Genomic DNA, 26641 nt, shown 5'->3' with positions numbered 1-26641 from the left:
GTATATAAACTACGACTTGATCTATAATTACGATAAGGCCATGAGATCCCTTTCGCTTTATTTTTTCACACTTCGACCAATACCAACCCGATGTACTAAAATGCTGGCGGGGCTTCCGGTGTACTCATATGTAGGGTTTTTTGGGAGACCCCGTAGCAAGACGCAGCGCCATTTGTTTTACTGCAATATCCTTCCGCGACGTTACATAGTTCGAAATAATTTACTAAAAACCACCGCATAGAAACGTATTTGTAACGTAATATACAATTATATTGATATTTTGGCTTCCTTTTTGATAATCAGGGTGCTGTACAAAGTGCAGATTTCGTATTTCTCTTGATTCGTGTTGGCCGGAAGGTCGAGTCCCGGCCTAATAAAACGATGTGCGAGGCAACAGCTCCTCCTTTTCAGTTGAACGCTGAAGCTTCGGCTGGATCATGTCAAGTGGTTCTGCGGATTATAACAGGTAAAGAAAAAGAAAATATTGGTTTCAGTGACAAAATTAAACTAACTGCGTTTAAAATGCTGTAAATCATACTCTCGTCGCCATACTGTGTTGTAAGATCAGATTTATTTATATTATCGCAAAGGTACCCACGTTACGTGGAGATCAATTTAGTAAATATTTGCTGCATATTAGTTTCTTTTTTAAGTTTCCACTGTAGTATGTAAGTATATTGTTCTCTAGTCAAGATCATGTCAGGACGTTGTACTGGAATTGGGGGTGCATTCCTACCAGTTGTAGGCTAGGCCATGAATTGTTTGCTTATTGAAATGCATCACATTAAACCACATTACAATCAAAAACGTACTTTGTTTAGTGTATAGTAAACTAAACTAAACATTGATGTTCCGTGCCTTAAAAGCTAACGCATGATCATATCGACTGACCCCCATCTTTATACGTCCCTATATTTAAAAAATGGTAAAGTGGACCTAGGCTAGATCGTGAATGTGCGTTAGGTTTAGGTTAGGTATCGGCAATTATTGGTATTATACAGTTTTGTTAAGCAATTAATCTTGGAAGTGATGTCGATAGAGAAAAAAAAAATAGAATCCTAGCAAGCGAATATTACGAATTTGTCATTTATTGGAAATTTGAGTTATGCAGTTCGGTGCTTTTTTGTATTCTCAGAAGCTTCAAAGTAGCCTAAATGCAGTCGAAACATCGCCGTATATTCTTAAAATTCCGTACAAGGAGACACGAGTGAAATGATGCGATTTCATCTTTCGGGACTGACCGTAATGAAGTCATTTTTTTATGCTGATCACTCGACTCTACGGCATTCCACGTGGCGGGGGATGGGCGCCTGTCTTCGAGTGGAAACTCTAGAGGATAATGAATACGTCAATTTTATACCAACAATTTGAAGTTAATATTTAATTTTACTGTTTTGCGTCGGTTAATTTAGCCCATCGCAGGTTATTGCAAAAAGTATGCGTTACACTTCTCTTTACTTTCTAGCTCTAGAGACCGAGACCATGGGGGGCCGGAAGGAATGGAGCCTGATGGTGTCATTGAGGTGAGCAGGCTACAATACCCACGTGTAGTGCAGTTTATAGGGGCCTGGCACGTGTCTTACAGTGGGCCTTTTTTCTTGCAGAGCAACTGGAACGAGATTGTTGACAACTTTGATGACATGAACTTGAAGGAGACTCTCCTTCGTGGTATCTATGCTTATGGTTTTGAGAAGCCATCAGCCATTCAGCAAAGAGCCATCATTCCATGTATTAAAGGTAAATTGGGCTTCTTCCATGCAGGCTGTATGTGTGAGATGCAGGTTGAACATGGAGTGAAATGATGCTTTACCATCTTTCGGGACTGACCTGGAATGGAGACAAGTAAAAGCGGTTACTGATCACTCTAAATGTCCTCATAATTTGAGGCCTATTACACAGTATTGGCCTTTGTCAAACACTTCAGACTTGTTTTAATGCAGTTAATAAACTAACAAAGCTTGGTACCTTGTTTCAGGCTATGATGTCATTGCTCAGGCCCAGTCAGGAACTGGCAAGACAGCCACATTTGCCATCTCTATCCTGCAGCAGCTGGAGATCGATCAGAAGGAGACCCAGGCTCTGGTGCTAGCTCCCACCAGAGAGCTGGCACAACAGGTATGCTGCACCTGAGGGCATAACCATAGAACCCTAGATTGCAGTGCTCTAGACCAAGGCAGCATATTTGGATGGTGTCCAAAAAAAGTAGGTACCATTTTTAATGTATACTTCCTCCCCCCCCCCCCCCCCCCCAAAATAACCAGACAACCCTATGTAGCTGTGCAGGTTAAGTTACAATATGGCTGTTAAGTGCTTTTATTGTCATTCTCCCCTGCAGAAAGCAATTTTTCATACTATCCCGGTCTACCTTGATTTGTTGGCTGACATTGATGCTTGGTCACTAACAGTAATAATGCTAGTAAAAACAAATTCAATGTGGATCGTATTCTCACAAATGACAATTGCTTGGCTTTTAGATACAGAAAGTCATTCTAGCTCTCGGAGACTACATGGGAGCCACATGTCATGCTTGCATTGGGGGTACCAATGTCCGCAATGAGATGCAGAAGCTGCAGGCTGAGGCTCCCCACATTGTGGTGGGGACACCAGGCCGAGTGTTTGACATGCTGAATAGGAGATACCTGTGTAAGTACTTATCAGTGTAAGTATCTGCCCCGGACAAGAGTGTGTGTATATACATTTATACATGCATATATACACACGTGTGTGTGTGTGTATATATATATATATATATATATATATATATATATATATATATATATATATATATATGTATGTATGTATATATATATATATATATATATGTATGTATGTATATATATGTATATGTATATATATATATATTATATACATACACACTTTTTTTTTTTTTTTTTTTTTTCCCCCCCCTCTCTTTCTCCCTCCTCCAAGTAGGGCTGTGCTGGTAAATAGAGTACCTCCTCACTATGGTGGAAATAAAAATTGTCAAAACGATAGCAATTCTGAAGCCTCCCAGATTTGTGATGTGGTAAGGTCACTGCACTGGTGTGGTAAAGTGGTTGAAATCCCCATCGTGGCTGTTTCATGAGCAAGTGCTCATGGATAGGAGGTGTGTGTTTGTATACATAGCTCTGAAGTCACGCATTGTGTGCGGGTCTCTTGCATTGAGACTCCACCTCAAGCGTTGCATGATATTTTTACATTTTGGACAAACTAAGCTACATGCAGGCACACCCCCCTCCCACTCTACAAATACTCGCCCCCTCCTAGGCAGATCAGTTTCTTTTAAGTGTTAAATATCACGCATTGATGTTTTGAATACTTTAGAGCTACCTGTGTTTGACAAGCATGCTTTGATCATTCTGCACAGAATCCGTTGGAAGTGTGAGCATTCATTGGCAAGAATGATGAGTCTGCGTGACGTGAACGCACCCCATGTAAACACGCTGACGGAGTGATGCCTCGCAATTGGTGGCTTTCTGTTGGAAGCCTGTTTACGGCCTTGTAGCTGGAGTTAAAAAGGGGTGAAATTAAAGTGTTGAAAACTAACTAGGATTTAAAGACCATTTTGGAATCGTTGAAGGACATTAAATATTCTACCTAAATCAAATGAGACCATAAGCGACCAGGTTTTATTTCTGAATCGCTGTAGCTACGATGCCATTATCGTTTAAAGTCAGTATTTTTGTCACAGAACCGCCAAACACAACTGAAAGCATGTGTTTGTAACACTTAAACAACTCAAACATTAAGTTACATAGTTTTTAAATATTTATTTGAATCTAAAAACTACTTAATGATTTGAACAAAAACAGTCCTACTTCAGAATAGTGGAACAAAGTCCCCCCCCCCCAGTGATCGTAATACTTAACACTGTGGTAAATTCTTCAAAGGTACATCGATGCCAAAAATCTGTCACCGGCACAGCCCTACCTTCAAGTTAAAGTGGTGGTGCATCATCTTTTTGAGACTTTAAGTAATGAAGAATCCCTTTAGTTTAGCTCTGATCACAGTAGACTGTGCACACATGCACATGTGCTGTACATTTTCCACATGCATGTGACCTTGCAACTTAACTTCTGTTGTCTTTGAACAGCTCCAAAGTGGATCAAGATGTTTGTTTTGGATGAGGCTGATGAAATGTTGAGTCGGGGGTTCAAGGATCAAATCTATGAAATTTTCCAAAAATTAAGCACAAACATCCAAGTGAGTGGTGCTTTAAATTGTATTGACTGGTACCCGTTTGTGTTTCAATACTTTTACTACCTCCTCTCAGGAATTATCTAGACATTGGAATGTTTTGTTAACTTCTGTACATTTTGAGTGATCCAAGTTTGGTGAAGACTGTTTTAAGGAAGAATTTTCAGTTGATTTTGTGTTTTAAACATTGCAGAAAGCAGTTTGAAAAGCTGGATTTCTTTCAAATCTGATCTTCCCTATAAAAGAACTGTGCTAAAATTGTGAAACCCTTTTGGTTTTTGCAATAATGCTAGCAGAGTGCAACTGGGAAGAAGAGCATGTGCACTGAACTGCAAATGAGATTAAGGGCAGACCTCTTTCTCAATGTCTGGTGCCCTTTGTCTCAAGTTCAGTGCCACACCATTTTAGAATAGAATTGTCGTCCCCGCCCCTTCCACTGTTGGGGTTAGTGGTGACCTTCAACCCTCAGTACTGAGCTTCACTAGAGTGCTCACATGTAAGTGCTTGGTATAGTGCAGCAAATTTAATTTTATGTAAATATGAAACCTATAGATCACAATGTAAGATGGAAGCTTTTCATTCTTTCTCACACAGGCATTATATATATATATATATATATATATATATATATATATATATATATATATATATATATATATATATATATATATATATATATATATATATATATATATAAATAAATATAATGCATGTGTATGTATGTACAGTGAGGGGAAGAAAGTATTTGATCCCTTGCTGATTTTGTAAGTTTGTTCAATGACAAAGAAATGATCAGTCTATAATTTGACCTTAATGTGCTTCTTCTTGAGCCACTCCTTTGTTGCCTTGGCTGTGTGTTTTGGGTCATTGTCATGCTGGAATACCATCCACGACCCATTTTCAATGCCCTGGCTGAGGGAAGGAGGTTCTCACCCAAGATTTGACGGTACATGGCCCCATCCATTGTCCCTTTGATGCGGTGCAGTTGTCCTGTCCACTTAGCAGAAAAACACCCCCAAAGCATAATGTTTCCACCTCCATGTTTGACGGTGGGGATGGTGTTCTTGGGGTCATTCCTCCTCCTCCGAACACGGCGAGTTGAGTTGATGCCAAAGAGCTCGATTTTGGTCTTATCTGACCACAACACTTTTACCTAGTTCTCCTCTGAATCATTCAGATGTTGGCAAACTTCAGACGGGCCTGTACATGTGCTTTCTTGAGCAGGGGCCCCTTGTGGGCGCTGCAGGATTTCAGTCCTTCACAGCGTAGTGTTACCAATTGTTTTCTTGGTGACTGGTCCCAGCTCCCTTGAGATCATTAACAAAATCCTCCCGTGTAGTTCTGGGCTGATTCCTCACCGTTCTCATGATCATTGAAACTCCACGAGGTGAGATCTTGCATGGAGCCCCAGAGCGAGGGAGACTGCGTTTCTTCCATTTGCGAATAATCGCACCAACTGTTGTCACCGTCTCGCCAAGCTGCTTGGCGATGGTCTTGTAGCCCATTCCAGCCTTGTGTAGGTCTACAATCTTGTCCCCAACATCCTTGGACAGCTCTTTGGTCTTGGCCATGGTGGAATCTGGAGTTTGGAATCTGATTGATTGCTTCTGTGGACAGGTGTCTTTTATACAGGTAACGAGCTGAGATTAGGAGCACTCCCTTTTGAGAGAGTGCTCCTAATCTCAGCTCGTTACCTGTATAAAAGACACCTGGGTGCCAGAAATCTTGCCGATTTGATAGGGGATCAAATACTTATTTCACTCCTTAACATGCAAATCAATTTATAACTTTTTTGAAATGCGTTTTTCTGGATTTTGTTGTTATTTTGTCTCTCACTGTTAAAATACACCTACCATTAAAATTATAGACTGATCATTTCTTTGTCAGTGGGCAAATGTACAAAATCAGCAGGGGATCAAATACTTTTTTTCCCCCCAGTGTGTGTGTATTATATTTTTGGTAATGAATGCAGAAATGTGTATTTGCAAAGAAACCTAAGTTATACACACACTATTTTTATTCTCAAAACAACGTTCCTTTCAAAATTAACCTGGCTTATAAACACCAACACTGTCGGGAGGGGAGGGGAGGGTGTTTTAAAAGTAACGGGCAAATTAAATCCATTATTTAGGTTGAAAAGGGGATTCTGACATTTAGGTTGACCAGCTGAAATAAACCTAGAAACATTTTAATCTGTTTCTTCACCCCCTCTCATATACATTATTGCGATTTAAACTTGTGCCCTTTCCAATTCAGTGTCATAACTGTCTACAACAGGGGTTCCCAAATGTTTTTGACCCAGGGACCACTTTGCTGCTCAGATTTTGGCTGAGGACGCCCACCTACCAAAGTATGGCAGTGGAAGGGGGGTTTATTGGTTCGCCAACAACTGCGCTACAAATACCCCCAAAACAGCCGCATTCATAAATAATAGGCTAGTCTATAGTCATTGTTTTTTAAACAAGAATAAAAGTAAAAATATGCATCAAAATGAATGAAAATGTATCCACTCATACAAAGTATATTCATATTGAACTGTATGCGTGGTGATGAATGCAGTACAGTAAAAGTGTCTGAAATAGGGAATTGGTGTAAATGCCTTAATGCATAAATAAAAATAAAAGGACGAGTTATCTTTGCATTTTCTTATAGTTGTATTTTTGTTTCTGCTTGTCTACATGCGATCTCATGGTTTTTGTTTTGTTTTTTACGATGTATTTGTGCCGTTTGTAGACGATGAATAAGTTTAATTGTGATGGATAAATAGGGTTTCAAAGACAGTAGTAAAGCTTTCAAATTAAGGACGCAGTCTGCCACGGTGCTGATTTTTTTTTTTTTTTTATTATTATTTTTCGACTTGTATTCCGTGCTTGGGAACACCCACGTCCAGTGACGTCAACGTTCGGTTCCCAAACCGGTTGGAAAGCAGGCCGGTTCGCAAAAAGTTTAGCTGGTTTCCAGGCTGATCACCAGCACTGGCACCATGTTGGTGGAAAAGCACTATCAGTGTTTTTAAGGCTAAAGTGTAGGTGGATGTTTAGGCCAAAAATCGGCCATCTAGTCCACTAGCAACATGCCTGCGTGTGCCAATTTCCAGCCCTGTAGTCCTTTGGGGGTTACCACTCGGGCTAAAGGGCAGATTTTTGGCCCATGCTGTATTGTTGCTAGAGGACTACAGGACCGATGTTGGTGGTACTTTTTAGAATCTGGTCTTTCCAGCACTACCATGTAACAGTGCTAATAAATTCCTTTCTTGCAGGTAGTGCTTTTGTCTGCTACAATGCCAGCTGATGTGTTGGAGGTGACCAAAAAATTCATGCGAGACCCAATCCGCATATTGGTGAAGAAGGAGGAGCTTACCTTAGAAGGTATCAAGCAGTTCTACATAAACGTGGAAAGGGAGGTAGGTAATCTTCCTTTAAATTGGCACTGTGTGCTCACGAAACCTTGCAATAGGCTGTGTGATGTGGTTAACAATAGATATTAACTCAAGAATTTAGTGATTTCACACACACCTTCCTGCTAAAGCACTCTGCTAAAATTACGGGGTCAAGCCTTTGGGTCTGGCTCGTGTAATGATGCCAGCCAGAGTACACCCAGGAAGGAGAGAATCTGCACAGCGTTTGTAACAAGTCCAGGAAGGACCTCTTTTTAAATGTCCGGTGTCCTTAGACTTAAGATCCTGTGCAACACTACTAACTGCAGGGTTCTGTGCATTTTTTTTTTTTTCCCTCTCGCCTCCTTAGGAGCACTATGCCCCAACATTTTTCAATTTAGGGGCACACTCAAAATTGAATGTAATGGATAACTAACAATTGTGTGAGCCTTCAGACAGTTTGTTCAGATGTTAAAGTTACTATTGAACATGGTTTACGTTCTTATCATACATCTAATACCACTATTACTAGTCACTTTACTACTCGGTACATCTAGTTTAGTAGTTTTCAAAAACCTCTCTGTTAGGCAGTAGCTGCTGTGATTATTATGGGGGCAGTTTATTTGCAGTGGTTTTATCTTGGAAGTGATGCACATGCAAATTTTGGCATTGGTTTTGTGGCCTAGAAAAATGGCCACAGAAAAGGACAGGGTCAATCCCAAATAAACTGCATTAATCACATCCTTAAATGGCTGCATTTTAGAAGTGCAAGATTGAGGTAAAGCAAGTTGTTGAGGGACAGTTCATGGTTCACAACATTACATTTTGTTAAAAGCTTTGCATAGTACTTTCGCTATGCTTTTGGATTTTTGTGCAAAAACCGCACGAGCTGTACGTAAAGCTAATTTACAGACTAAGGTTAAAATGCAAGTGAACTCGATCATAGTTGCCACAAGCAACGCTAAAAATACATGATGTGTATGCTGTACAGCAGGGGTGGGGAACGTCCGGCCTCCGGTCCGTATACGGCCCCTGACGCCGTTTGCTACGGCCCTAGAGTCCATTTGAAAAAAAATAAAAAATTCAGTTTATCTAATAAACATCTCTACTGTGTTTTAACTGCATAAATGCAAAAATAAGTTCAGGGTTTCTGTGGCTCCTTAAAAAGTCTTAAAAGGTCTTAAAATAAAATCTGGGAAATGAAGGTAGGTAAATTTGCTGTAGGTATTAAATCTGCAGATGCTGCGTTTAAGGCTGATGGGGGGGGGGGGGGGAATTGTCACACACCGTTAGGGCTGGGTGGTATACCGTAAAAAAAAAAACGATATACCGGTATTCATTTACGGACCGGTTTGGACTTTTACTATACCTTCATATTTTAAAGTTTTGAGTAATTTGCTATGACTCAATGACACCGTAAATCGTATTCAGCTACCAATAAATTGGATCGTGTTCGCGTATCCCACAACTTGCTGCACCGGCTGCTTGAGACTGCGCTGTCTGACATGAGACGCATCTCATCAAAAAAACACCGATTTAGTATTAGTCTAACGCAAATTTCCACAGATCTGCACAGCTCCACCAATGGGATATGTTGGATCCTGCAGATCTGCGCAGAACTGCACAAATCTGCGCTACAAGAACGCGACCACCTTTCTTCACAAACTTTGCAGAAATTGATGTAATGGGATTTATTTTTATATTTTAGTTATTTAAAAAAATAGAATTGCCAATCATTTCGCTAACAACAATTATTGAGCATCATAGATTTACATTTTTAAAAATAGATGTAATTTAATAAAGCATTGTCAAGTGTCGATCTAGAATTCTATATGATTTTGACAATGCGGTTCACGGCTTCATTGTGTAATGAAAGTTGACATTCGCCTTCGCTAACAAGGGGGCAATAGTAGTTTTCATTCAGCTTCATGCGTCCCTCTTGATTTCTGCATAATCTTTTGTCTGACAGCCTCCGCTCGCCTCTGCAGCAGCTTCTCGGAGCTATGCTGCGCTGTGCGATTCTGTGCAGATTTCTGTGACTCGGACTTAGTGGCGTTGCGCAGATGCACTGCAGTAACACGCATCTCTGAATTTCTGTGCAGAACTGCGCTTCTCGAATGCGACCATTGTTCTGGAATGAATGTGCATTTAAAATAAATAAATTCCATGTGTATTGTGTGTTGACATAAACAAACGTGATTAATGCACAATCAATGAAGACGAGATGATGGAGAGTAGTGTGGCTGAAACTTCGAGGCAAATTGACCCCAGTGAATCTGTCCCGAATAAAGGTGCGTCGTCTATAGTGTGGACATGATTTGGTTTCAAGACAACTGACTGAGAACAGGAAATGTAATTCAATATAAGTTGTCCCATTATTTTTGCTTTATGAACAGTATAAAATGGCCATTAAAAAATACCGTCATTGGCCATATCGCCCAGCCCTGCGCACAGTGGTACGGTATGTAAAACGTCTAATTAGCGTGTATTCCTTTGATTAAAGGACGACTTGGGCGGATCTGCCCAAAATTCGGGCATCAATTACAAAGTATTAATTATCTGATAAACGATTTGAGATAGACATGCGGTGTTTTTAGCTGCGTAGCTAAGATGCTGCTGAAAAGAGCGTGCGTTTTGTAGGGCTGTGCAATATGACTATATATAATAGAAAAATGTCTATCGTCATATATATTGTATGACGATAGACATTTTTCTATAGTTTCACATTATGCTCTATAGTTTATATCTTGGTGTCGCAAATCCCACTCTTTACAGCAATATTTTTCGTCATTAGGACGCTTTGCGTTCTTCCCAGTTCTTCCACACGTACCGGATGCGGCAAGAAATGTGTATCAGAAACGTGGACTAACATGGAGGACAGTGAACTGACACACAATAACCAAGAGATACTTTAATGCTGAAGCGCATGTTCCGCCCCGCTCTCGTCGCTGTGCTAAACTCGATCTGCAGGCACCCACATCCCCGCTAATTTAGATTGATATTTACTGTGTAAAATTTATAATAACTTTTGTTTGCATTTTAATAAATTGGAAAGCAATGCAAACGCATGCAGAAAGTATCATTTTCGTTTTATTAAGATGGTGAAGTGGTTCAACAGATTTATTATTAAAATAATAATAATAAATCTAACTTTTGTATTAACACGTGCTGTAGTGGTAAGCAGAATTGAAACGCGACAGTCAGAGAAGAAATATCCTTGTCTAGTAGATGTTAATGCGCCACTATAAACCCAGATTTGGTAAATCTTCCTGAATCTATACCGTTTTACAGTGCATGTGTTGCGTGATTACTATTACTTGTTATTGTTATGTGACGGTAAATCATAATGTATATATTTATATATGTGCTCTGAGGAAGATAAGTCGAAACGCGTAAGTATTATGATGTTCGCTTTTTATTTTTTCACATAATTTGAGACATCGGTGAATGTTTAGACGGGAGCTACTGTCCCATCCTTCCTTGACCGGATAATTGTTTTATATAAAATCCCTGGGATAAGGCACCCCTCATTTAAAATTTATTAAAACTATTGTAACACCAGCTATTTTTAAACTTGTGTATATATGTGTACATAACCTAACACACGTAATAGTAATCGCACAACACTTGCCCTGTAATGTGTTGCATTCTGTATTTCGCACGACAGCCTGCATGTAGTATTTGTTAGTTTTGGTAATTGAAGGATTAACAAAATACTTGTAGTTTGAATGTCTTTGGTCTTATTTTATGGCTTGATTGGATAAAAACAAGAAATATCGAGAGATATCGTGTATCGCCCAAACTTAAAAAATCTCCTATTTTTAAAGTCCTATCGCCGAGCCCTAGTGGTTTGTTTACATTGCATACTTCCTGGTTTTAGAAATTCAATGCGCATTGTAGCACATGGTGCTGGAATTGCCCAATGGAGAGGATGTTACTATGCGTGTCATGTGCGATGGAGATCTGCTTTCACTAACCAATCCAAAAAACCCTGTCTCAGGCAGCTGATCGGTGTCGGGTTACAGACTGTGCAGCACCAGAGAGTGGGGAGGAAGGGGAGAGGGGCTTATACAATTCAGCTCATATCTCGGCTATTATATTATATGTGGTATCTATGGATTCTGAACCGCTTCAGCTATGCATGTATTATGTACTTATAATACAGTATATATTATATTGCATATAAGTGGACAATGTGCAATAAAGTAAAAAAGAAACAAATCGATCTTATTTTTTATTTCCAGCAATGGAAAACAAGTGGATCAAGATTGTGAGGTCAGCAGAATATATAATAAAACTCGCTGGCATTCCTTACCAAAATGTATACCTTCTGGCAAGCTGTTGTGGCGAGTTTTCCGCAAACTTGCTGCAAGTTCACTTTTTCATATGTTTTGGCAAACAGTAGTGGTGATCTTTGGCTAACGGATAATTTGTCAGGTTAATGTTCCATAGTCTACTTGTACTTCATGGTGTGCAAACCGCTTGAAACAAGAAGTTAACTAATTATTTCTTGATCCATATTTTGATATTCAAATACCTTTTATGACTGGTAAAGACTGTTTGTTTTGAAGATTACACATTTAGAGTAGTCAATAACAGCCAAGTTCTAATTGTTTAAATGGCAGGTAATTCCTATACACCCTCTGTAAAATATCACATTGAAAACTACATTTCAAATTGTATTCAATACATAAATGAAATTATAACATCACCTTTTAAATGTAAAAACATGTTTCTATATAGTACCATATTATGATCAAACAATTTAAACTATAGCCACAAAATACCCTTCACATACTTGAAATAAGAGTAGATTAAATAACTGTCTAACATAAATCATAACACACTGAAAACTCTCTGTAAACTTTTACCTAATAGAACATTAGGAAAAACATGCACACATGGCAAAAAAAGAAATGTCCTCACACTTTCAACTGCTTTTATTTTCAGTAAACTTAACGTGTAAATCTCTGTATGAACATTAAAAAGATTCAACAACTAAGACAAACTGAACAAGTTTCACAGACATTTTCTAAGTGACCCCATACTTTTGTATACTAGTGTGTATATATGGCCTGCTCTTCCCCTGCTGTGATTTACCTTACACGATTAATCAAAACTGCCCTTTTGGAAGTGAGAGCCTTTGAATGTAGCGCTTTATTGAAGTCTGAATCCTTCATTCTTAGTTTGTTGATGGCATACACTAAAGAGAAGAAAAAAACATGTTCGTTTTATTACATAGTAGTTATAAAACATAAAACATAACATTAACACCGTAAGATTTCAGGATGAGAATAAACCAATCATTAGAACTCACATTAATATTGTCCATTGAATGGAAATAGAAATACTTACCAGCTTTCTGAGAGCAGAAGGCTGCACAGGTCAGGGTGATAAGAAGTCAGTTTACAGGTGCCCAATTGTCACTTTGGTTTAATAAAGTTAATACAAATTGTTATAATTGTATTATAGTGCCTATTGTTATAGTACTATAAAGTACTATGCTTTTCTTCTGCTGTAAAACAAAATCAAATGCATTAAATATGGCAAATGTTTTCAAATAAACACACTTTAATAATCTATGTACAACATTCTACTTTTATGTTTTTAGTAAGGACTGTATACTCGTAGTTTGTGTTTACCTTCATACAGTAATTTGATACCGATTTAATTTGAAACTTTGCATTTACCACACTATTGCTGCATGAACTATGAGTCAATAGTCTACTTACCTTCTCAGTCAAGCCTGATCTAATCGTCAAATGTTTTGGGTTTGATTTTTTTTTTTTTTTTTTCTCTGGAAACTGTTCTTGTCTTTCTTTGTTCTAAAAAATAAATCTTCAAGATCTGCTAGCTGGTGTAACACCTCCTCCACTGAACCTATGGAATGATAATACATTTTTCACTAATTATGTAAACAATAATACAGACTAGCATTGCAGACCATACTTGTATCACAAATATACTCCTAATACTACAACAGTGAAAGGTACAGTTTAAACAAATATTGCAGAAAAAGAAGCAGCAGACTAGAGGCCGGATTAAATCAAAACTTTGACCCACCTGCTCATAGCACACTACACACCTGTACATCATAGCAGTGACCTTTCTGATTAGGAGAAAGTGGCATCTTCTGGAAAATGCAGCCACAACTGAGTACAGTTCTGTAGTTTTCTATTAGTGTTTTGATTTAATCCCGGCCTAGGACCATTAAGGAAAATGGATCACCGTTATATATATTGCTGGTGACACTATTTGGCAGTGATGTTATTTCTAGCACCTATATCTTGCTAAATACTGCCGGGTAACATGATTTGGGACAACATTTATAATGATGATCATCATCAGACGTCTTTATCCAAGCAGTGAACATTTAAAAAAGTTAAGCATAAATAGAAATACAGAGGTCCTACGTACCTGATCTAAATAACACTAAGGCAGCGTATGTTTGCTTTCTAGCGTGCAGTGACTGAATTTCCATATTTGAATGTTTGGACATTCATAGACACAATGTCCTTTTCACCGATAATGCTGAGCGTTTAATCTTCCCATAAAACAACACACGTCACCCGTAGCTGCCATTTCCCAAACTACTGTTTCGGTTAACGCGTCCATTCTGTGGCATAAACAAATGAGAGGTTCATTCATATTGATCTTGTAAACGGCAAACCATTATACAATATCCACTGTATTTGAAAAACTGTATTTTCACCTTGATTTAAATTTTAACTTTTCAAAACCAATACATAACAAATATTTAGAAATTAAACTTAAAATTCATATCCAGGCCTACTAAAATAATTACCATTGTTACAGGGATATACAAATCTTAAGTTTAAATGTAAGAAGTACCTCATATTTATAGGATGTATAGTTTAATTAGTATTTTAGACTAAACGATAGCAAATTGTCATAATATACTGTAATAAATGAACTCCCCTCACGCAGTTGATCTTGAAGCTCTCTCTCGGGTCTGGCGGGCGACTCGGCCTCCCCTCAGGTCACGTCAAGACACATTTAAAGTCGTATTCGCCATCACGTTATTAATGGTGAAATTAAGAAACGTGGTTTAGTCAGTGACAAAAATATACTAATGTTACCAAATCGGTAATTTACATCAGCCAATTGTGTACAGAACGACGAGACTGTTTCAATGTTTGTTAGATTTGTACACGTTCTGGGACAGGAAGCTGCGCGCGCAGGTCACTCATACTCGCAGCGATGCTCGTGGTGCCATCAATCCGTCCGCATCGCAGCGTCTGAACTCATACTGCGCATGTGTTTTATACTCGCCATGTGTATGATTTATGAACCATATATTTAATATAATAAGACTACTAATTCTGCTGTCATTTAAGTAGTTAATATAGAAACCAACCAGAAACATTAAAGTTTAAATGTATATTTTACTCTACAATTTAAAATATAATATGTATTTAGTATTATAGATTTAACTTTCGAATTTGGAGAAAAGTCTGCAATCAATTGTTTGGGAGCATTCATCTTTGGAAAGAAGGTATAATTCGCTTTATTCTGTTATGCATTTAAAGCATTGTGTAGAGAAAAACATTGTAATGTTAATTCGAGACTGCAATAATCTGCATACCAGTCTCAAAATAAACATGAATTACCGGTTATGATTGGTGTTGATTTTACTTATACATGTAAAGGGTGTGAGTAGTTGTAATTGTCTATACTCAAGAATACATTGTTTTTATCTCCCCATTAAATGCAACTATGAAATCAGTGATAAGTTATATTTCCCTATTATTATTATTATTATTATTATTATTATTATTATTATTATTATTATTATTAATAATATCATCATCATGATGGTTAAATAAATTCAGTGCACATATCCTTTAATTTTCTCATAAAATAATAAAGCTGTGCTGTTTGCCAGACGTTCACCACACTGTTTTCCAGAAGTTCAATTAAATATTTGCCAGAAGTTTGTTACAAGTGAGCTGCTAGTGGCAAATGCTTGCAAATTTCTGGCAAACATTTCTGGTAAACTATTTAGTTCACTGCGAATTTGCAGCAAACTTTTAATTTCTGTAAGGGTTGCCAGGTGCCCCTCTGCTACTTCCTGGAGAGGCCCAGCTTTGCTCAGTGGCATGTCTGGGGGGGGGGGGGATAGAATCTCAATGTTCTCCTGGGTTAGTTTGCAAAAAAGGTGCATTATTTCAGTGTTATGTATATAGTTTATTGAAATACAATGCATATTTCAATACCTAAGGCTTTGAAGAGCATGTTCTAAGTGTCAAATCTGTTCACTATTACTGTGTGGGGTGTCAAATCAATGAAAAAATGAATTCTGTAAAAAAAAAAAAAAAAAAAGACAGTATTGAGTGAACAATGTGCAATACATTTTTAAGTAAATTTATACATGAAAAATGCATTTAGCAGAGGTTGTTCTGAATAAATAGATGTAACACACTTTGTGGTTTGTAAGCAAAAGCATATTGTTAATCGGCTAGAATGTAAAAGTGGTAAAAATGGGAAAAATTGTCTCGGTCCTCTGAGGGTTAACTTAGTATTAGACTCCGCCATTAAAATAAGTTTTACGTTACGTTCGCTAGCTACAGATGTTGACATCTGGCTGCGTGTCATCTTTTCATTGTTTAGACACTTTTTTTTGGTCTTTAAATTATATTTGTTGAGGTCTTAAAAAGGTCTTAAAAAGCATTGAATTTGACTTTAAAAATGGTGCAAGAACCCTGAAGTTATAAACACATTTACCTAGAAGAGCCAAAATCTGGTTATTTTCACCGGCCATTAAAATGTATAATAACTCTAATATAATCCTTTACAATACACTCAGTCTGGCGCTCAAGTGGTGATCTCGACCAGTCTACAGTTTTTCATGTGCTTGAAAAACACGCATTGTACAGTATTACAGGTGTTTTCTTACAAATGTAGTCAGATTGAGTGGATACAGTGATTATCCTGCAAATAAACATGGATTTGAAACGGAGATTGAATAGAGCTCGTTTTGGACATGCCCCTGAATCAGTCATGTTCATATACACGGCATCAGTGATGCTGCGAATGACAGATCATTCATGGGTTTGTGCCAGTGGAGTGAAAACACTGCGTGTGAAATGCCAGGTCCAAATGGCACAGAGTGCTTTTCTCTACTGATCAATACATGATTGCTACTGCATGTAGTAGAGTGCAATAGCACAGGTGCATCGCATGCAAAACCGTGATTCATGGACATTATCAGCGGAGGAGCATTTATTGCAATGCTATATATATTTGGAGTAAAAGTGTTCACCTGGAGAGGGCTGTCAAAATGCAGTGTGAGGTCATGCAGGGACAGTGCCAAAACATGTCCTGTGTGGACTGTTCCGAGCTGTCTGGTATGCAGGCTAAATACATGGTATATAGCTTATTGAAATGCACTGATTTTATTCACTGTAGCTTTGTATGTTGAAAACAAAGTTTACAGTGTTGCAAATGTTTACTTTAGTGTACAATTATGTTTTGATGAATGCAATAGTTATTTTTGAACTATAAAATATTGCTTTTGAGCATTATTCAAATATTTAAGTTTACACTTGTTTCATTATCTTATTGTATGCCGTTTTTTAGCTTTTTGCTTATTGTAGGCTATATAGTTATTTACGTTTTGACGGCAGTGTGTGCATTTAGAAAAAACTGATTTCTTCTTGCATTAGAATGTACGTTTCATCTGTATGAATGTTTTGATGTAGGTGTATTAAGGTTGTGGCCCGTGAATACATTTTGTGAACACTCAAATGGCCCTTGATCGGAAAAAGGTTCCCCACCCCTGCTGTACAGGGTTGTGCAGAAAGATGCACTTCAGCCAAATTTGCACAGGCGGATAGCTGAATCTCTGGTTCATTTTTCACCACAAAGATGGGCTTTATGTTCGTGGAATTACGGTTTCACCAAAATATGTATTCACCTCCAGTGCTGTACATAGTGGTAGAATAAAAAGTAGTGTAGAATGTGAATTGTCATGTTAATAAGTGGTCTTTATTACTTATTCTCATCATTATTTCAGACAAATACATTGAGCAAGGCAAATTTAAATTTAATAATTTTAAACCTTTAGAATTGGAAAAACCTGAGATTGAAAATGGTGCTGCCCTGCCCGGCTCCACTACACCCCTGTGTCAGAAGCGGAATTCTGCCTTGAATGGATTTTAAAGTGCTAGAGCAGTGCTCTGGTAGCATTACACCCTTGGTCACCTCTAACATTCACATCCGTGCTCTCTAAAATTGCAATGGGTAGACCATAATGTCTTGCTACAAATTTCAAATTAGTTTGGTTTAGTATTCGACCGTTAGGATTTGTTAAACCTGTGTGATGTTCGACTTCTGTGAATGCGGATTTTAACTTCGTCACAAGCCTATCTGTATGTACTGTACTGCTGTATCGCCTGCCTTTTTACTGTCTGGTTTGACTCTTGCTTGAATGTAGCGTGTGGCTATAAGAGTGCATTATAAATAAATGTATTCTATTAATGTAGTTGAGGTAGCACTGTCCTGAAGGGTTAATTTTTACCTTTGAAGTTCGGAACACATTCCCAAACGAAGCTTTGTTGGTGCTAATTTGTATAATTTATCTGACATGACATTAGCCAATTAGCTTAACATTTTTTTTTGTATTTTATTCAATACAGAAAGTGTCAGGAAATGGCGAATTGGTATAAACACCTTGATGCACCCTGTTTAGTAACGTTAAAAAGACACCTTTATACTGTAAATACTAAAGACACCAGAACACTGTAACCTTAACATTTGGGTGGACTCTTTCTACAGTTCAGAGTTCCTGCCAACATTGTATATTTTTTGGTATATATTACTGGGTCAATTGCAATGAACTAGTACAGAATTAGTACTGGGCTGTTTACTATACACGGGATCATCTCCAGTATGCTGCTTTCACTTCCATTCAATGACACATTAAGCCTAATAAATGCATAATAATTTAGTGGTTAAATGAAATTGCTTGTTCCTCTGTGATTTTTCAGTTCCATGGCTTATATTCAGCTTCCTGGAGGTCTTTTGTGCATTTAGCAAACAATTCCAAAACGGCCGATGCTTTTCAAAACAACATTTGTTTTAAGTTTCAATTATATTTTTATTTCTTGGCAGACACCCTTATCCTGGGAGACTTACAAAATATAAGCGCAATACAAAGTGCAAGAATACAGTTCAGTACAAGGCATCAAACATTACAAATTCAGATTTACATAATACAAAGAAATTCAAAGCATAATATATAAATAAATGAGGTCTTGCATCCTGCAAAGTAAAAGCTAAGTACACTCAAGGGCTAAGGGAAAGGGAGCAAAGGGGAAATCAATAATACAAGTATTAGTAATGCAAGAAGCATGATAAAATATTGGTCAACAGTTTGCTGTTAAGATGGCAGATAAAGAAACTATGAAGCAGAATAATGTTGAGTGGTCCACAGGCATGCTGGCAGATTAGAGCTCTTTCAGAGTATCGCTGTAATTCTATATTTTCAAAATACATTGTTTATATGTAATCTGGTCCAATGCCTGCTGACCCCACAGTGGCAACTGAGGGGCTTTTTATGACTGTTTTGAACTTTGTTAGCCTGTATCCAACAACTTTTAAGTAATATACAAATCAAATGGGTTTTACTTTAGATTATGTGGGGCATCTGCAGTGTGGTTTAGTATTGTAACGCTTGTGGGGGGGGGGTGGTTCCAAGGAGTAAACTCAATTCATCACTTTAGGTGTAACAACTTGTTTTTATTACTGCAGTACATGCAGGTCTTAGGGACTGAACACACTCCCACACTGACTTGTTCTGCTTCCCTTCACCATAAGCCCTCTCTACGCACCTCTGCACTGCCATTATCCCTTTATTGGGTGTGGTGTGGTGGCACGCTACAGTATTCACAGTCGGTTTCTATTTAAAAAAACGTGGGGGGGAAATTGATGCGATTGTCACATGACAAACCTTCGAAGACGGCCCTGAGTTGAGATAAAGAAATCAGCGTAGCTTGAGAGAGGCACACCAGTTCAAGAAACTGGAAAGTCTGTGTACCTTTTGCCATTTTAACGGATCGAACGTGACATGTCCATGATGGTCAACTTTTCGGATGATGGACTGTAAATGGTGCGTTGGATCCAGAGCCAACAGCCTTTGCCGCACTAAGTGTCGTAATCATGGCTCCAGTGCGTTTTCTCTTCGGGTGCTCATGCATTATTGTCGTGCTCGTGCCATGCGAGTTCAGCTTTGCAAATGTCTTCAGTGTAACGTGCTCCCATATTTTACAAGACTTGGATGTCTTTCCACAGGTGTATTTGCAGCCTCCACCAGCTTTCAAGTTATAATTTATGTAGGGTGTACCTGGGGCACAGCTACAACTAATTGATTTAAATGCTTTTAAAGATTTTGGTAGATTTTTAATTCACGTTAACTATTTTCTTGATTTTAGATGTTGCAGCCCTACTGTCGCTGAGCACTACTGTAACTAGAAGTTTATTTTAATGACGAGACTATCTGGGACAATCTGCAATCAAACTACATTTGTCAAATTTGTTAACGTAATAATTATTGTATAAAATGTAGCATTTCCTTTTTAGAGATCAAAAATTGTATTCCCACTGTGCGCACAAATTGTATTTCACATTCGCCCAGCATTTATATTTACTCGCAAATGTGAGTACAATGTTCACACTTTAGAGCCCTGAATTGGTAGTAGTGTTTAGACTGAGCTCTCTACCTGCTTGCCATTTGTCTTGCATTGCAGGAGTGGAAATTGGACACACTCTGTGACTTGTACGAGACCCTGACAATCACTCAGGCTGTTATTTTCTTGAACACAAGAAGAAAGGTTGATTGGCTGACGGAAAAGATGCACGCCAGAGACTTCACAGTCTCTGCTCTGGTAAGCCAATACTTGTACTGCCTCATCCACTCATTTTATTTGCATTCAAAATTTTAGCACAGCCTCAGACTTGTTTTTGTATTGCACTACTATGTAGAATGTTGGTTATCCTCATAGTCCAAGCAGTTGTTGGTGTTGCATACTAATTTCAAATGTTAATTGCTTTTGTACAGATTTCAAGTTGGCTGGTTGAGGTATGAAGTGTATTGCCGGTCTAACTGTGGTCAATTCCCCCTGCAGCATGGTGACATGGACCAGAAGGAGCGAGATGTGATCATGAGAGAGTTCAGGTCTGGGTCCAGCAGGGTTCTAATCACAACTGACCTGTTGGTGAGTGGAACCAGGCTGCTTAATACTGGCTGATTTTTCATTTGACCATATTATGTGAAAATTACCTTGCAAACTTTGTTAGTCACCTAACCAATGAATCTAACAACATATCTAGGACCTCTTACTCGCCACTAAACCATAACCAGAGTTTAATTGCTCTGTGTGCTGTGTATACAATGCACTGTATGGCTGCAGGGATTGTTGAATGGTAGTAACCAGTTTTGTGTAGGATAGTTTTAATTTAATTCCTGTATGATTTGGAATGTTAAGTATATAACCAAAGGTGCAAGTTGGTCTGTGTTGCCTTGTAGGTCTGCCTTTTGGGAGAGTAGTGTCTGCACTCCACAGTGTTTCACCGTTGAAACTTGTCACTAAAATGCAGACCACACAAGTGTTTTTTTAATCAATTTTTAATCTTTAATGGAAGATGGTCCTAAGTGAAATCTTCCCATTTTCCAGGCTCGTGGTATTGATGTACAGCAGGTGTCCTTAGTAATAAACTACGACTTGCCTACGAATCGGGAGAATTACATACACAGGTGAGTGAAGCCAAATCTAGACCAAGAAAAAAATACCCCCCCCAAGTCAAGTGGAGGTGTGGTGTGCTTCATGCCTGTTGCTCAGTGCTAGAGTAGACCTGCCAACCTGTATACATTTTGCATACCAAGTAAGCATTTTGACAGTATGCATTGTAACGCCAAAATACACAAATAGGCCTGAAGTTCTGCACAAAATTTTTTATATATATATATATATAAATATAAATGCAGCAGAGCCAATCCAGGCTCGACATATGGAAGATTGGCAATAAAATGTCACTTTCCCAGGCTAGTAGGCAAGATCCCGCCTCCTTTCCCTCACTCACTCACTCAAAATAGGCTACACTACGCACATTGCTCGGTTTCAAATCAATGCGAGGATACCCTGATGCAGAGGTATGGTGCTAGGATGCAAGTCAAGCACTAATGGTCTTGGCTGAAATGTATGTTAGTTGCACATAAGCATCTGTGTTTATGCATTCTGAAGCACTTAATCAGTTGCAGTTAATTTGACAGCTATAGTTTTAAAACTAGCTAGTGAAGGAGCTAGTTATCATTGGTATTACGCAAAGATTGATTATATTCACTAGCTAGCCGTATCCCTTTGTGCGTATCAGATCAATCACTTCCCTTGCATTTAAACCCTCAGAGTGCCAAGCTCAAAGCAACCGCTCTACGCATCAGGACTACAGCGGTCTCGCACATTGCAGTGCTTGGTACAGTCAAGCAAATTACTTAATTGTACATAAATATAATGATCACCTGAAACAAGACATTGAAGTTTTTCAATTTAGCATTTAGCAAAGAAACCAAAGTTATACAGACCATTTTTATTAAAATTAACCTGGTTTATGAACACTTAAATTCCAGGGATTTTTTATTAAAAAAAAAAAAATCAGTTCACCAATAACTGATCGAGAAGTTTTGCAAGGAGTGCACCTGTCTAGAAGCTCAACAAAACTACACCGCAAAACAAATCGACTGGTCTGGTTGTGCTGTGATGAAATCAATTTTAAGCATCTTCAAGTGTACTTATTATTACTGGTAGCAATTAGGGATGTACCGAATTAATCGGCCAACAATCAGTATCTGCAGATTATAGGCAGAAAATGTAATCGGTATCTGCCAACTACTTTAAAATGGCTGATTGCTTGCGACTGATTTGTGGTGTGTGAAAAAGCATCATACTACCTAATTTTTAACTTTGTTTTTCTCCAGTCACGTGTCAATGACCGATTTAATATAGTGCCAGGCTGCTTTGTTGTATATAAGGTGAGAGCTTTCACAATCCAGATGCTTATATGGGTGTTTCCACTGACTTAAACGTCTGGACGCGTCCAGGTTTTGTGGACGGTTAACCATCTCCTGCCAGACGTGACTGTAAGCATCAGTCATGACTACTAAGGAAATACTTTGCTTTCAGAAGCGGAGATGTGTGCTTGACTTGTAGACAGACGGAAGAGATCAGCTACATTATGTCTGAAGATATAATCTCAAATGCCGTGTGTGATCCCAAAGTAATTAGTTTTATTGGCAGCATGGAGTGAAATCCACATATAGAAACAAATGTTTTACTGCTTACAGTTAATGTCTGAGTATTTAAACTTGGATTTCAATGGACCCCGGTGCAGTGCCCGACTAGTTTAAAAATAAACTGAAGGATAATAATCGGATCGGTAGCAGTGGATTTTATTAATATTTTATGAACAACGACAGTGTTTCAAGCTGTTGTCCTGTGAATAGTTTGTAGGTCTGTTGTGTAACAGCCCCGCAGAGACAATCGGCATGAAGGCAAACACGATTTAGTTAACGTGTCCATGTACAAGTTGAATGAAATGAATGAATGAATGATTAAAATAAATACAGCCATAGGCGCTGACTGTGTGGGGGCTCAAGGGCCTGAGCCCCCACCCCCTGGACATAAAAAAGCGGGGCTCAGCCCCCACTGGAATTGTGATTAAGCTATGTAGTCATTCAAGGAAGAAAATGAAACTGACACCCCCCACTCTTACTGGAGAAAACGCCGTCCGCGAATCTGTAGTAAGAGTAAGTTAAGGGAGTCAAGTTGTGCCATTGAAAATGCATATCTACTAGCACATATCTCAATTACGATAATAGCAAATATTTTGTTGCACATGGAAATGTTTTCTTAAAGTAACATAATGCATGTCTGAATATAATGTCTATACACATTTTGCTGTTCTTAACAGAAAAGTGTATTTATTACGCTGTCTCCAATCACGTAAATGGATTAAAGAATAAAATAGACACAAGTCCTTTCCACATCAGGCTCTATTGCTCGTAGTGTTTTCGGTCTTTGTTTTTAACACTAAACAAACCAAACCCACAATCGCTCTGCTCCTCCACAACAAATTATCTTTCGACACGGCCGGGTTTCACAGACAGCTCTGGCGTGGTGCTCAACTAGTGGTCCAAGGTGCCAGCGTTTCAGTGGGTGTTCCTCTCCACGGGCATAATTTCACTTCTCTGCACATTGCTGCTTCATCACAGAGGTGAACTGGACTGCTGTACTGAATTATGGACTATCGAAAATTAATCTAAACATAGTTATTGAGAGAAGTAATTACTGTGATAATTATTGATATCAATGTATTGCCCAGCCCTAGTTCAAGGTGGGGGGAGGTTGGCAGTGGATGTAGGTAGGTGGGTGGGATGGTTCTATCTGTCCATAGTTTTTAGATTTTTCTGTTGGTTTTGTTTGTTTTGTTGGCATGTTTGCTTAACTTCATTACAACAAGAAATGTACATAAATCTTGGTTAGAAAAATGCCGTTTAGCCCCTCCTATAAAAACTTTTATATCCCTAATTTATCATTGGTACCCTCTGGCACTTGGCAAGGTAAATTAACCAGAGTTTGGGCACTCCATTCCAAAAAGGTTCGCCATCCCTGAACTAGTCTGTCTGAAATGTATATGTTCCTTCCTCGCTCATTTCCGATAACATGCATAATGCATGAAGCCTGCTACTATGGTAGTGAATAATCTTAATTTGAATAAGGTGTGCATATTTAGTTATCCAACTGTTAGCCTATATTGTACGTTGTTAAATGCACTAATCTGTAAAGAAATCGGATGTGTTCTTATTGAAACTATTACCACAGTATTAATTACAAAATGCCACGCTTTTACCCCATTCATACAAATCTGGGGTAAAATAGACTACCTCCGTTACAGGAAAGAAATATCAGTTTTGTAGATGGGTTTCCCTTTGTGTACCTTTCATTTCTTAAAAAAAAAATAAAAACAAATACACCATGTAAAATTGGTGACCTTTTATCCTATGTCTGAATTGGGTACAAGTCTTTAGTTATTCAAATATATGGAAAAATAAATTGTATAATTAAAATTAGCCAAAATTAGAAACCTCATCAGAAGCAACATTTCTTCTACCCAGTCATAAAAAAAAAAAAAAAAAAAAAAGTAAAAATCGGCCAGGTTTCTTATCAGTGCATCCCTAGTAGCAATAACTACAGTATTTTAATCCTAACAATAAATGTACATTTCCTTGCTTTGCATTGATTGTAAAAGTGTGCGTGTAAAATGTTTTATTTGAGAAATCGTCTGGTTGGATTGCCGTGTTGAATACTTGTTTCTTAATCGAAGTTGTTTTTTTTTTTTTTTGGTGTGTCAGTTCTGTAATATGGGTTGAAAAGGGGATTCTGACATCTTTGTCTGCATGGTCACCCCCTCGCATCTATGTCCTTGTTATAAACTTTTGCCTCCCTCTTGCACATCGCTGTCAACTGTACAATACTTAAATCAAATTGTAAACTTATTTTACACCCCCCCCCCCAAACCAACCAAAAAAAAAAAAAATCCAGCAGGCCTGCCAACCATTTTTTTTTAACCTAAAATACTCTGAAATCTTTCTCTTCTTGCCCTTTACAGAATTGGTCGTGGTGGTCGATTTGGCAGAAAAGGAGTTGCTATTAACTTTGTTACTGAAGAAGACAAGCGGATTCTTCGGGATATTGAGACATTCTACAATACTACTGTGGAGGAGATGCCTATGAATGTGGCTGATCTGATTTAAACCCTGGGGATGAGATTTTTCTTATGTGGTGCTCACTGGAATAAAAATTGAATCTCGTCTCAATGCTGAAAACGGATCAGAATTTCAAATTTTTGATAAGTGAAGCGACGTTTTGCGTGAGGACGGCTTTAGGCCTTGTCCTCTTAAGTTAGACTGCTGGGGTGGGGGATAAAGACATGGGGTCTTTATATTTTTCCTTTATTAGATATTTTTTTCCTAGTTCAATAAAATTGTGTGTACTAGACGTTCTCTATCGTTTAATAATTTACTTGTGGACTAAAAGATACAAGTGCTGTATTAAGTCTGCCAATTATGTGAAACTAACATACTTGCAGTTATTGTAAAACTTTGATCACTTGGGAGGGCCTTCCAAATTTTGTCAAAGCACTTTCTAATTTCTTTTGTGGATATCCATGTATTTATTGAATAAACAATTTAATCACTGAAGTCTTTTAATTTATAATGAGGTATAAAACCCAAACTGATTTCTGAACTAATTTTGTATATGGGCCAATTTAAAAATTCAAAGTACCTAAACTGACCTTTTCAATTATTGGCAAACTAAATTGTATTTGAATAGTGTCCAAGAGGAATATATGGTTAATTTTAAGACCACCATGGATTTCTTTAGTCCCTTGCCCATCTATCTGTAGCTAAATTATACTAAAGTGACAGTACTTGTATCTTGAAGTCAGTGCCACTTCCATTAAGTATTCCACCACTGTGGTACTTTTTGAGATTTTCAGTGTTTCTTGATTTCTTGTATTGAAATAGAATCTTGCATTCCTCAGACTTATTGCCAAGCACTACTGCTAAGAAGCGTGTGTGCACTAGTTTTACATTTGAATTAATTATGTTGCTAGTTTAGTCTCAACTTCTGCACCTTGCACTTAATTTACATTGTAACCATATGAACTTTTTTGCATGTAATTGTATAAAACAAATTAACTGTCAATTTGGAGAATTCTGTTGCTGCAATACTGATTAAAGTTAAATTGAAACTTGTTCTTGCTTACACACTGGTGTTTTAGGAGTAGGGAAAGCCAGAAGTGGCTCACAGATGTGAAATTCTGCTTGTGTCAGGAAGTGCATTTAGTGATTAACAACTGTATTGCCTTAATGGGAGTGGCATCTATTTAGTGCATGGATCAAGGGGCAGTTTAAACCCATTTGTGCAAAATACTCTCTTAAATATAAGTGCTTATAATATTGCTGTAGTACTATTAAAAGTATATTTTCAA

General features: G+C 38.0%; 1 protein-coding gene and 4 non-coding genes across 6 annotated transcripts; all 5 read left to right on the top strand.

Annotated features, from left to right (window-relative positions):
* The first annotated feature begins 358 nt into the window (after positions 1-358).
* Positions 359-26641, top strand: eif4a2 (eukaryotic translation initiation factor 4A2). 2 transcript variants are annotated; one of them, XM_066708819.1, is made up of 11 exons: positions 361-466; positions 1466-1523; positions 1605-1737; positions 1976-2115; positions 2475-2643; positions 4094-4203; positions 7457-7600; positions 20341-20478; positions 20719-20808; positions 21268-21347; positions 25256-26641. In XM_066708819.1, exons 1-11 carry the CDS (start codon positions 438-440, stop codon positions 25398-25400), a joined length of 1236 nt encoding a protein of 411 aa, XP_066564916.1. In that variant the 5' UTR covers positions 361-437; the 3' UTR covers positions 25401-26641. The 2 variants fall into 2 exon arrangements, with proteins under 2 accessions (XP_066564917.1, XP_066564916.1); XM_066708820.1 differs by lacking the exon at positions 21268-21347 and having other exon boundaries at positions 359-466.
* On the top strand, positions 1206-1274 carry LOC136754186 (small nucleolar RNA SNORD2). Its single transcript, XR_010817563.1, has one exon. It is a non-coding gene; the product is annotated as a small nucleolar RNA SNORD2 (small nucleolar RNA).
* Positions 1792-1865, top strand: LOC136754185 (small nucleolar RNA SNORD2). Its single transcript, XR_010817562.1, has one exon. It is a non-coding gene; the product is annotated as a small nucleolar RNA SNORD2 (small nucleolar RNA).
* Positions 4428-4599, top strand: LOC136754181 (small nucleolar RNA SNORA81). The gene has a single exon (XR_010817559.1). It is a non-coding gene; the product is annotated as a small nucleolar RNA SNORA81 (small nucleolar RNA).
* On the top strand, positions 7711-7892 carry LOC136754182 (small nucleolar RNA SNORA81). Its single transcript, XR_010817560.1, has one exon. It is a non-coding gene; the product is annotated as a small nucleolar RNA SNORA81 (small nucleolar RNA).

This window comes from Amia ocellicauda, chromosome 7 (assembly GCF_036373705.1).
Source record: "Amia ocellicauda isolate fAmiCal2 chromosome 7, fAmiCal2.hap1, whole genome shotgun sequence".
NCBI lineage: Eukaryota > Metazoa > Chordata > Actinopteri > Amiiformes > Amiidae > Amia > Amia ocellicauda.
The sequence above is the reverse complement of the archived record's forward strand: the minus strand, read 5'-3'. Positions and strand labels throughout refer to the sequence as shown.

Bases quoted from the DNA above. Each gene is read 5' to 3' on its own strand.
- eif4a2 (XM_066708819.1), top strand. From the start codon at position 438: ATGTCAAGTGGTTCTGCGGATTATAACAG. The intron at 7,601-20,340 runs GTAGGTAATCTT...CTTGCATTGCAG, and splicing joins ACATAAACGTGGAAAGGGAG to GAGTGGAAATTGGACACACT. The intron at 20,809-21,267 runs GTGAGTGGAACC...CCCATTTTCCAG, and splicing joins TAATCACAACTGACCTGTTG to GCTCGTGGTATTGATGTACA.